The sequence below is a fragment of the Oncorhynchus mykiss genome, chromosome 10 (assembly GCF_057628025.1).
Source record: "Oncorhynchus mykiss isolate SJ-2025 chromosome 10, ASM5762802v1, whole genome shotgun sequence".
Lineage (NCBI taxonomy): Eukaryota > Metazoa > Chordata > Actinopteri > Salmoniformes > Salmonidae > Oncorhynchus > Oncorhynchus mykiss.
In genome coordinates this window covers 31,341,290-31,353,747 of record NC_143031.1, presented here as the reverse complement: position 1 = coordinate 31,353,747, position 12,458 = coordinate 31,341,290, and the positions used below count along the sequence as shown (strand labels likewise).

The 12,458-nt window shown below is 44.1% G+C and overlaps 1 protein-coding gene across 2 annotated transcripts; it reads left to right on the top strand.

Moving 5' to 3' along the window:
- Positions 1–5,893: 5,893 nt before the first annotated feature.
- LOC110533647 (E3 ubiquitin-protein ligase RNFT1) lies at positions 5,894–12,401 on the top strand. 2 transcript variants are annotated; one of them, XM_021618064.3, is made up of 10 exons: positions 5,894–6,147; positions 6,298–6,390; positions 6,880–7,343; positions 7,444–7,520; positions 7,610–7,710; positions 8,276–8,429; positions 10,180–10,338; positions 10,490–10,555; positions 10,738–10,839; positions 11,014–12,401. In XM_021618064.3, exons 2-10 carry the CDS (start codon positions 6,362–6,364, stop codon positions 11,146–11,148), a joined length of 1,287 nt encoding a protein of 428 aa, XP_021473739.2. In that variant the 5' UTR covers positions 5,894–6,147; positions 6,298–6,361; the 3' UTR covers positions 11,149–12,401. The 2 variants fall into 2 exon arrangements, with proteins under 2 accessions (XP_021473739.2, XP_021473740.2); XM_021618065.3 differs by lacking the exon at positions 6,298–6,390 and having other exon boundaries at positions 5,910–6,147.
- The last annotated feature ends 57 nt before the right edge of the window (positions 12,402–12,458 follow it).

Sequence of the window (12,458 nt, the reverse complement as noted above, 5' to 3'; positions counted from 1 at the left end):
AGATTTGATTGTAATCCTGTATTGACGCTTTGCCTGTTTGATAGTTTGTCGGAGGTCAAAGCGGGATTGCTTATAAGCTTCCGGGTTAGAGTCCCGGTACTTGAAAGTAGCAGCTCTAGCATTTAGCTCAGTGCGAATGTTCCCTGTACCACTGCTTCTGGTTGGGGCATGTACGTACCGTCACTGAGGGGACGACGTCCTCGATGCACTTATTGATAAAGCCAGTGACTGATGTGGTGTACTCCTCACGGAAGAATCCCGGAACATATCCAGTCTGTGCTAGCAAAACAGTCCTGTAGTTTAGCTTCTGCTTCATCTGACCACTTTTTTATGGACCCGAGTCACTGGTGCGTCCTGCTTTAATTTTTGCTTGTAAGCAGGATTCAGGAGGATAGAATTATGGCCAGACTTCCCAAATGGAGGGCGAGGGAGACCTCCGTGTGTGGAGAAAAGGTGGTCTAGAATGTTTTCCCCCTCTGGTTGCACATTTAACATGCTGATTATAAATCAGGTAAAACTGATTTAAGTTTCCCTGCTTTAAAGTCCGCGGCCACTAGGAGCGCCATCCACTGGATGAGCGTTTTCCTGTTTGCTTATGGCGGTATACAGCTCATTGAGTGCGGTTTTAGTGCCAGCATCGGTCTGTGGTGGTACGTAGACAGCTACGAAAAATACAGATGAAAACTCTCTAGGTAGATATTGTGGTCTACAGCTTATCATGAGATACTCTACCTCAGGCGAGCAAAACCGAGACTTCCTTAGATATTGTGCACCAGCTCTTGTTTACTTACAGTTGAAGTCGGAGGTTTACAAACACCTTTGCGAAATACATTTAAACTCAGTGTTTCACAATTCCTGACATTTAATCCTAATAAAAATTCCCTGTCTTAGGTCAGTTAGGATCACCACTTTATTTTAAGAATGTGAAATGTCAGAATAACTTTTAGAGAGAATGATTTATTTCAGCTTTAATTTATTTCATCACATTCCCAGTGGGTCAGAAGTTTAAATACACTCAATTAGTATTTGGTAGCATTGCCTTTAAATTGTTTAACTTGGGTCAAGCTCTTCAGGTAGCCTTCCACAAGCTTCCCATAATAAGTTGGGTGAATTTTGGCCCATTCCGCCTGACAGAGCTGGTGTAACTGAGTCAGGTTCGTAGGCCTCCTTGCTCGCACACACTTTTTCAGTTCTGCCCACAAATATTATATGGGATTGAGGTCAGCGCTTTGTGATGGCCACTCCAATACCTTGACTTTATTGTCCTTAAGCCATTTTGCCACAACTTTTGAAGTATGCTTGGGGTCATTGTCCATTTGGAAGACCCATTTGCGACCAAGCTTTAACTGATGTCTTGAGATGTTGCTTCAATATATCCACCTAATTTTCCAGCCTCATGATGCCATCTATTTTGTGAAGTGCACCAGTCCCTCCTGCAGCAAAGCACTCCCACAACATGATGCTGCCACCCCCATGCTTCACGGTTGGGATGGTGTTCTTCGGCTTGCAAGCGTCCCCCTTTTCCTCCAAACATAACGATGGTCATTATGGCCAAACAGTTCTATTTTTGTTTCATCAGACCAGAGGACATTTCTCCAAAAAGTACAATCTTTGTCCCCATGTGCAGTTGCAAACCGTAGTCTGGCTTTTTTATGGCAGTTTTGGAGCAGTGGCTTCTTCCTTGCTGGGCGGCCTTTCAGGTTACGTCGATATTGGACTAATTTTACTGTGGATATAGATACTTTTGTACCTGTGTCCTCCATCATCTTCACAAGGTCCTTTGCTGTTGTTCTGGGATTGATTTGCACTTTTCGCACCAAAGTACGTTCATCTCTAGAAGACAGAACGCGTCTCCTTCCTGAGCGGGATATGACAGCTGCGTGGTCCGATGGTGTTTATACTTGCATACTATTGTTTGTACAGATATGTGTATGTGGTACCTTCAGGCATTTGGAAATTGCTCCCAAGGATGAACCAGACTTGTGGAGGTCTATAATTTATTTTCGGAAATCTTGGCTGATTTCTTTGGATTTTCCCATGATGTCAAGCAAAGAGGCACTGAGTTTGAAGGTAGGCCTTGAAATATATCCACAGATACACCTCCAATTGACTCAAATGATGTCCATTAGCCTATCAGAAGCTTCTAAAACCATGACATTTCTTTCTGGAATTTTCCAAGATGTTTAAAGGCAGCCCCCCGCACCAGGCTGTCTCTCTGTCTTCTCCCTACAGGTGCTCCCGCCTGTCCAGCGCTGCCAGAGCCTTCCTCCTCTCCAGCGCTGCCAGAGTCTCCCGTCTGTCCAGCGCTGCCAGAGTCTCCCGTCTCCCGCTGCCAGAGTCTCCCGTCTGTCCTGAGCTGCCAGAGTCTCCCGTCTGTCCTGAGCTGCCAGAGTCTCCCGTCTGTCCTGAGCTGCCAAAGTCTCCCGTCTGTCCTGAGCTGCCAGAGTCTCCCGTCTGTCCTGAGCTGCCAGAGCCGCCAGTCTGTCCTGAGCTGCCAGAGCCGCTAGTCTGTCCTGTGCTGCCAGTCTGTCCTGAGCTGCCAGAGCCGCCAGTCAGCCAGGAGCTGCCAGAGCCGCCAGTCAGCCAGGAACTGCCAGAGCCGTCAGTCAACCAGGAGCTGCCAGAGCCATCAGTCAGCCAGGAGCTGCCAGAGCCGTCAGTCAGCAAGGAGCTGCCAGAACCGTCAGTCAGCCAGGAGCTGCCAGAATCGCCCTTCACTCCGGTGCTGCCGGAATCTCCCGTCCATTCGGGACCCGTGGCTTGGGTCTCCAGTCCGAGGTCGGCGGCGAGGGGCGCCGCATTGAAGAGGCCACAGAGGCGGGTAGAGAGGCGGAGAAAGACTATGGTGGAGTGGGGTCCACGTCCCGCACCAGAGCCGCCACCGCGGACAGACGCCCAACCCAGACCCTCCCCTATAGGTTCAGGTTTTGCGGCCGGAGTCCGCACCTTTGGGGGGGGTACCTTTGTTTTGTCTTTGTTTTAGTATGGTCAGGGCGTGAGTTGGGGTGGGCAGTCTATGTTTGTTTTTCTATGTTGGTTTTTGAGTTTGGCCTGGTATGGTTCTCAATCAGAGACAGGTGTCGTTAGTGGTCTCTGATTGAGAATCATACTTAGGTAGCCTTTTTCCACCTGTGTTTCGTGGGTGTTTATTTTCTGATTTGTGTGTATTCACTAGACAGGACTGTTTCGTTTGTTTGTTTTTCCTAGTTGTTATTTTGTTTAGTGTTCTATTTTGATTATTTTAAAAATCATGAACACTTACCACGCTGCACCTTGGTCCTCACCTTCTTCCACCGACGACAGCCGTTACACCCGCCCCATGTCTTACCAGAAGCTGCTGTTCTATCCTGCCAATAGAGTGTATAACTCACCAGCTGTATGTTCTTAATGTCGTCGACTCTGTGAAACATAAGATATTACAGCGTTTAATGTCCCGTTGGTAGGATATACGTGTTTTCAGTTCGTCCCATTTATTTTCCAGAGACTGAACGTTAGCTAGCAGGACAGAAGGCAAAGGCAGATTAGCCACTCGTCGCCAGATCCTCAACAAGGCACCCTGGTCTTATTTCGCAAAATCTCAGTTTCGGGTATCTGACCCTGGTCGGGTGTTTGTAGTATCGCCCTCCCGTCCGACTCATTGAAGAAAAACTATTTATCTAATCTGAGGTGAGTAATCGCAGTTCTGATGTCCAGAAGCTCTTTTAGGTCATAAGAGACGGTAGCAGCAACATTATGTACAAAACAAGTTACGAACAACGTGAAAAAACAAACAAAATAACATGATTTGTTAAGAGCCGATAAGATGGCAGCCATCCCCTCCGGCGCCACCTTTAAACTGCCTTTCCCATTGAAGACATCATCCAAAGAATCACAGCCCTTCCCCATGACAGGACACTAGATCTCCAACAGCACCTTGGATTTCAGCACTCGGATAGCCATGGCTCTTCAACACTGACAACAGTGGCTCTGTGGTCCACAGAGTATTCACAGTCTTCCAGACAATGGAAGGCCATCAGCTCATTATCTTTCCTGTACCGTGTGGCTACATTCCCTCGGAACCTGGGATACAGATGCTCCTGGAGAAAATTACCAGGGTTGGTGGATTCCCTGACAGGGACCTCCGTGGCTGAGCTTGCAGTAACTCAAAGCTTCCTTAAGTCCTGCCACAAGTGTGAGGCACTCTGCTCCTTTGTGATCTGTTCCAAAGCAGTCGAATGGGTTGTGTTAAGTTTTACAATTTCATTGTAGAAGGACAGGCACTTCTGGCAGTTGTAATTGACATGCTCTCCATGTGACTGGGAAAGAGTAGAGAATCTATATAAGTTATTATATGAAGTTAGAAAGCATTAAACAGAAGAGACACACATCAGTTTAAATAGATTAAAATCCAGCCGTCTCCAGCCGTCTCTACGTAAAACCAAATGCATGCTTTTCAACCGTTTGCTGCCTGCACCCGCACGCCCGACTAGCATCACCACCCTGGATGGTTCCGACCTAGAATATGTGGACATCTATAAGTACCTAGGTGTCTGGCTAGACTGTAAACTCTCCTTCCAGACTCATATCAAACATCTCCAATCTAAAATCAAATCTAGAGTCGGCTTTCTATTCCGCAACAAAGCCTCCTTCACTCACGCCGCCAAACTTACCCTAATAAAACGGACTATCCTACCGATCCTCGACTTTGGCGATGTCATCTACAAAATAGCTTCCAACACTCTACTCAGCAAACTGGATGCAGTTTATCACAGTGCCATCCGTTTTGTTACAAAAGCACCTTATACCACCCACCACTGCGACCTGTATGCTCTATTCGGCTGGCCCTCGCTACATATTCGTCGCCAGACCCACTGGTTCCAGGTCATCTACAAGTCCATGCTAGGTAAAGCTCCGCCTTATCTCAGTTCACTGGTCACGATGGCAACACCCACCCGTAGCACGCGCTCCAGCAGATGTATCTCACTGATCATCCCTAAAGCCAACACCTCATTTGGCCGCCTTTCGTTCCAGTTCTCTGCTGCCTGTGACTGGAACGAATTGCAAAAATCGCTGAAGTTGGAGAGTTTTATCTCCCTCACCAACTTCAAACATCTGCTATCTGAGCAGCTAACCGATCGCTGCAGCTGTACATAGTCTATCGGTAAATAGCCCACCCAATTTTTACCTACCTCATCCCCATACTGTTTTTATTTATTTACTTTTCTGCTCTTTTGCACACCAATATCTCTACCTGTACATGACCATCTGGTCATTTATCACTCCAGTGTTAATCTGCAAAATTGTAACTATTCGCCTACCTCCTCATGCCTTTTGCACACAATGTATATCGACTCTCTTTTTTTTCTACTGTGTTATTGACTTGTTAATTGTTTACTCCATGTGTGTTGTCTGTTCACACTGCTATGCTTTATCTTGGTTAGGTCGCAGTTGCAAATGAGAACTTGTTCTCAACTAGCCTACCTGGTTAAATAAAGGTGAAATAAAAAAAATTAAAATAAATGTTGTTGGAAAGGTACCCAAGCAGTGTGGTAAGAGCTGCTTGATTGGCTGGCCTGAACATCTGCCTTCAAAAATATCAATCCTTTTCCCATCCTGGTGAATAAGAACTCGGCTCACATTCCCACTGTGGAGGTACTGATAGGCGTCTGTATTCTTGTAATTTTTCATAGTGGAACCATCCACTCCCAAGGTGAGCACGACGTAATTAAAATGTACCCATACTTAATTTCAGGCAATTTTATCAATTAATCATGGAAGGATGGTCTATGGTTATCGTCCGACCTCCAAATAGCCATGTGTGTATGTTCCCAAATGTGAGCCATGTTTTTGTTTATTTGTTAAGACGTGTTAATGATGTGCGGTTTTATATTATTAGCTAGCGTTGACGGAAGTTGTGAAACGGAAACACAATCGAATCAGAATGGAACTGGGTCAAGTGGGCGGGGCTACATAAGGCGAATAATGGCACAGATATAAAGATGAGTTCTCTATCTAGCTCTATGCTCCCAAACGATAGGATTATGGTTTAACTTGCGAATTAGTTTTCTTTTAGGTTGTTTCTTTTATTTTCGTTCAATTTTGGGTTTTGGACAGATTATTCGATGGAGAAGGGTGGCTTGTCATGAAACTCTAGACTCAGTATGACAGGTATTTTAAACCTTTCTGCTTGCATTGCTAAAGAAACGTTATAACAACAGTAGCCTAGCTAGCTGCTAACGTTAGCCGTTTGGAAAAGATCTATCACCCGAAATCTAACAGTACAGTAGTTAGCTAACTGCCATCTCTATCATGTTCCAGGTGGCTCATTCATCCCCCCCTCCTCTCCCATGCAGAACCTATTCCCCAGGTCGTTGCTGTAAATATGTGTTTTCAGTCTACTTACTTGGTGAAGTAAGGGTCCTTTTTAAAATCATGTAATCAGTGCCAACACGGTCAACAACCTCTTCATGATATTTATATTTGTCAAAAAGCTGTCAATTGTAATGTTGATCTGACAGCTTGCCACAGTTAACGACACAGTTAATGTTAGCTAGCTGTTTCGCTAGCTACTCATGTACGTTAGCTAGCTAACTGTCACTCCCTAAATGTAAACAAAAGAGAAAACAGTTGCTAGATAGACCAAATACAAAAGTGTGTATTGATATATATTGATGAAAACTCCGTCCTGAATCTGACTGTAATTTAGCCAGCCAAAGTAACATTACTAGGCTGCATCACTATTTGTTTATGCTGTCAACAACCTGTAAGTTACTGTAGCTATGCCTAGCTAGCGAACATAGCTTGAAAAAGTCCGCTAGATTGTTAGCTAGCATCTGCACATTTATAACCACATGGTATCTTGTCTTTCCTCCTTAACCTCTAACGATTTATTTGTTGAAGGAGTGATTCCAATAGAACGTTGAAATCGAGGGTATCCCCAACTGCGATGCAGCCTAACTCCAGTGAGCTGGGTGTCCATCAGGCAGGACATGGTTTGTCTCTGACGCTACTGACCAGGACACCAGCAGGGACTACAGGGGGCTCTGCTGTCCCGGAGACTAGTGGAGCGGTCCGGGTACCTATCCTCTCCAGCGGGTCCTGGGAGTCATGTAGAGGAGGGGCGTCATCCCGTAGGTCTAGAGCCAGTTCCAGAACCAGTTCCCACAGCCACTCTCATTCACATGGTGGGGGACACCAGCACTCCCACAGTGAGCCCAGTGAGGTGGACCCGACTGATGCTGATCTGGAGTCAGGGGAGCCCAGCACCTCATTCTTGGAGCTGCGCTACCTCTTCCGCTGGGTTCAGAAGAGTCTTCCTTTCATAATCATCCTTTGTGCTAAACTGGTCATCCAACATGCCCTAGGTAAGTGTCGGGCAACAATAACATAGCTATACAGTCAGGAACAACTTTTTATTTATCTCAAGTTAGTTTGAAAGAAATATCATTCATGACATTGTTGCAGGTCTAGCTGTTGGAGTTGGCTTATTTACAACTTTTCTTTATGTGAATAAGAACATTCAAACCCAAGTCTTTCTTCAGGTAAGTCACTAACAGTAACACTCTTTCTTCATTCATTTCTACATCAGTGTTAAAAATCTCTAAATATGATCCTTCATGTATCTCCTCAGGATCGTCGGTCAAAGATAGAGTGCGTATGGCTGCTCCTCTTCCTGGCGTCCTCCACACTCCTGCTTTACTACACTTTTCTCACTGAGACACTTTACTATTGGTGAGACACTTCCGTTTCCCCTTACTTCCCTTACCAGAGCAGACCTCAAATCAAATCAAATTTTATTTGTCACATACACATGGTTAGCAGATGTTAATGCGAGTGTAGCGAAATGCTTGTGCTTCTAGTTCCGACAATGCAGTAATAACCAACAAGTAATCTAGCTAACAATTCCAAAACTACTACCTTATAGACACAAGTGTAAGGGGATAAATAATATGTACATAAAGATATATGAATGAGTGATGGTACAGAGCGGCATAGGCAAGATACAGTAGATGGTATTGAGTGCAGTATATACATATGAGACACACAACTTTAGTAACAATTATTTTGGGAAACAGCTCAGAGATTTAACAATGCTGCTACTGAAGTTCTAACGATGAACTTAGCCTTAAGATGCTTTTAGGAAACCGGGCCTAGAGCAGAAAACCGAATACAATAGAATAGGAAAACCTTATTGGATACACATTGGACATTTGCGGTTGACATAATACACAAAATAAACCAACATTACAATCATCAGGAGCATAATATGTAATCCACATCTTTCCCTCGTTCTCAGCCTCATCTTCCTAAACCCAGCTGTTGAGCCCCTAGGTTTCTGGGAGGTCCTATGGGTGGTGGGCATCACCAACTTCACACTCAAGTTCCTCATCATGGAGTTTAAGTGCCTTATCCTACTGCTGCCCTCTAACCTGGTGACCTACAGAGCCCAGGTAACGAAGAAATACAATACAGCTTTATTGATCCACTATACAATTGTTCATTTTTCTGTCACAGATGGAAGGATGCTCTCTCCAGTTGTGTGACTAAAAGTAGGCTATGCTCATTCGCTCTTGCCAGATACAGGTGAAAGATTGCTCTAGTCTCCACTGTGAAGAACTGAAATAGAAATTGCAGCACAAATTGTTACATTACAGCTTAATTCTAAAATGAATTAAATGAAACATTTTCCTCATCAATCTACACACAATACCTCATAATGACAAAGCAAAAACGTTTTTTTTGGAATACCTTATTTACGTAAATATTCAGACCCTTTAATATGAGGCTCGAAATTGAACTCGGGTGCATCCTGTTCCATTGATCATCCTTGATGTTTCTACAACTTGATTTGAGTCCACCTGTGGTAAATTCAATTGATTGGACATGATTTGGGAAGGCACACACCTGTCTATATAAGGTCCCACAGTTGACCGTGCATGTCAGAGCAAAAACTTAGCCATGAGGTCGAAGGAATTGTCCATAGAGCTCCGAGACAGGATTGTGTCAAGGTACAGATCTGGGGAAGGGTACCAAAACAATTATGCAGCATTGAAGGTCCACAAGAACACAGTGGCCTCCATCATTCTTACATGGAAGAAGTTTGGAACCACCAAGACTCATCCTAGAGCTGGCCGTCCGGCCAAACTGAGCAGTCAGGGGAGAAGGGCCTTGGTCAGGGAGGTGACCAAGAACCCGATGGAACTCTGTCAGAGTGATCAGAGTTCCTCTGTGGAGATGGGGGAACCTTCCAGAAGAACAACCATCTTTGCAGCACTCCACCAATCAGGCCTTTATGGTAGTGGCCAGACTGAAGCCACTTCTCAGTAAAAGGCATAACAGCCCACTTGGATTTTGCCAAAAGGCACCTAAAGGGCTCTGTCCATGAGAAACAAGATTCTCTAGTCTGATGAAACCAAGATTGAACTCTTTGGCCTGAATGCCAAGTGTCATGTCTGGAAGAAACCTGGCACCATCCCTACAATGAAGCATGGTGGTGGCAGCATCATGCTGTAGGGATGTTTTTCAGAGGCAGAGACTGGGAGACGATGACTGGAGCAAAATACAGAGAGCTAGAGAGATCCTTGATGAAAACCTGCTCCAGACCTCTGACTGGGGTGAAGTTTCACCTTCCAACAGGACAACAACCCTAAACACACATCCAAGACAACGCAGGAGTGGCATCGGGACAAGTCTCTGAATGTCCTTGAGTGGCCCAGCCATAGCCCGGACTTGAACCCGATTTGAACATGAAGAGACCTGAAAATAGCTGTGCAGCGACACTCCCATTCAACCTGACCGAGTTTGAGAGGATCTGCAGAGAAGAATGGGAGAAACTCCCAAAATACCGGTGTGCTAAGCTTGTAGCGTCATACCCAAGAAGACTCGAGGCTGTAATCGCTGCCAAAGGTGCTTCAACGATGTACTGAGTAAAGAGTCTGAATACTTATGTAAATGTGATATTTCTGTTTTTTTGCTAGAATTTTAAAAAATACACTTTTTCCTTTGTCTTTATGGGGTATTGTGTGTAGATAAGGGGGGGGGATTCATTCATTTTTAGAATAAGGCTGTAACATAGCAAAATGTGGAAAAAGTCAAGGGGTCTGAATACTTTCCGAATTAACTGTAGGTTCTACCAGCATTTTGGCGGCCCAAAAGTTATGGAGAGAAAGCATTAATTTATGCCTTTCTGTCTATTCCCAGGGACTGTGGTACATGCTGACTGAAGAGGTGGGCCAGGTGTACCAGGCTGTGGCTCCCACCCCCCTATGGTTCCGCTATCTGGTCACCTACCAGAAAGTGGATGGAAATACTGGCCTCACCCTGGGAGTTCTGCTGGCTTTGGTCTACTTCATACTCAAGGTGACTGACCTTATGACTGCATCACACTGCATTTATCAAAGATGTATGCTTTGAAGTGGCTCCTTAGTAGTGGAAATTCTGAAAATGGCTAAATTTGTATTTTTTTTCACCTTTTGTTTAAATGTACTAAACTCTTACTTTTTAAATGTAGCTTTTAGGATTGTATGGACAGTGGGGGTCTTTCCAGAAAACTGTGAGGATATTTCTCAGTGGCGAGGTACAGTACTTTAAATACATCAACATATTAACTGTTTCCTTAGTGGTGGTATGTGGGTTGACTGACAAGTGACTAATGTCTTCAACAGTCTTGATCATGTGTATCATGTGAGTATAATGGCGACACTTGTAAGGAGTTTGGATGACTGTGGGTTGTAAATATGCGTTGTTCCTCCTCCTCAGCACACGGGGGCAGCAGCCACCAGGAGCCAGTGCAGTGAGGCTGGGGACATCTGTCCTATCTGTCAGGCAGAGTACAGAGACCCAAGGGCCCTCCTGTGTCAGGTGAGACACCACTCATCCATGAGATGGAAAACACTAATATTACTGACTTTTCTTTACTCCTACTCATTAGTTTGATTTCAATATTCCAGCCACACAAGGGGATACTCATTGTGTTCCTTTTGATTCTGCACATGGTTGGATAAAGAATGCCTGTTTATTCTCTCTCAACAACAGCACATTTTTTGTGACGAGTGCATTGCTCTCTGGTTCAACCGGGAGAAGATGTGTCCACTCTGCTGCACGGCCATCACAGACAAGGTCCACAAGTGGAGGGACGGGGCCACGTCACCTTACCTCCAAATCTACTGAAAGAAGGAGACAATGGATGAAAGAAGTGGAGACTCTTAGACACTGTTTGCGATGTGTGAATAACAGTTGTATTAACAGCAATACTCCACTCATCATTGGCTTGTGAAGCTGATGACCACACTGTTTCTCCATTCATTAAGGGCTGTGCCTACTACTGGCCAATGTCAGTAAGGGCGCATAATATTTGCAATAGGATTGGGATGCATTCAGCACCTTGGCATGTTACTGTTACTGCTGCAACTGTAACTCCCTCTCCGACTGTCACTTTTCTACACGACTGACTGACGGTAGTTCTCTCTCTGCATGCCCTCTAGTGCTGTTTTTAGTTCATTTTCTTTTCTTCATGATGTGGAAATATTCATGTTTTTTGTTTTCACAGCCAGCCTAAAAAAACTGACCAGACAGCCTCTTTATTTGGCCAGCTGTCAGGGAATAGCCTGTTACCACATCTGTGTTTGCCATTGACCATAGGAGTTGGCAAGACAGCACAAACTGACAGCGTGTTGCAAAGGGGATGCCATTCTGTGTCTGATACAGGCACTCAGACTAGTAGTGGTTAAAGAACAAAATGTACTCAACACATTGGGAAACAATAACAAACACCAAGGTTGCTATTTAAGAAGTTCTTAATTTTGGGGATTTATTCTTTTCAAATGAAGTCAGATTTTTTACATTTGTTTTCCAGATGACAAATGAGATTTGCTTCGATCCTTAAAATATTTTTCTAAAGTGATGACGGTTACATCCTTTTTGAAAACCAAAGACTGGGAGAATCCATTTATTTTATCATATTTAACTATGTAGTGAAATCATTTCATTTTTTTTCTTGCATAAAGTTGTTCAATCAACAAATGAAATTAAATATATAAAATTCCTTTTATTTTCAATTATAGCCTAGATGCAAATTGGCTCTGGTCGTATTACATTTAATCATGATATAATACACACAATGTTTAAGCTTGTTATGAACCAACTTTGTCTTTCAGTTATTGACAATCCATTCATCATTAAAATGAAGTGTGCAGAGGTCTGAGGGACACACAGAAAAGCATCAATCAAGCCTGTCCCTGTTCACATACTGTTCTCAGGAGGAATTCACAGTAACATGAAACATATTTACCATATTATCTAATGTTCCATTAGGCCTGCCATAGAAGTGAACTGAAGGCATATAAACACAACCTGGTAAGTGTTGGTCCCATGTTTCATGAGCTGAAATAAAAGATCCCAGAAATGTTCCAAACACACAAAAAGCTTATTTCTCTCAAATTACGTGCACAAATTTGTTAACATCCCTGTTAGTGAGCATT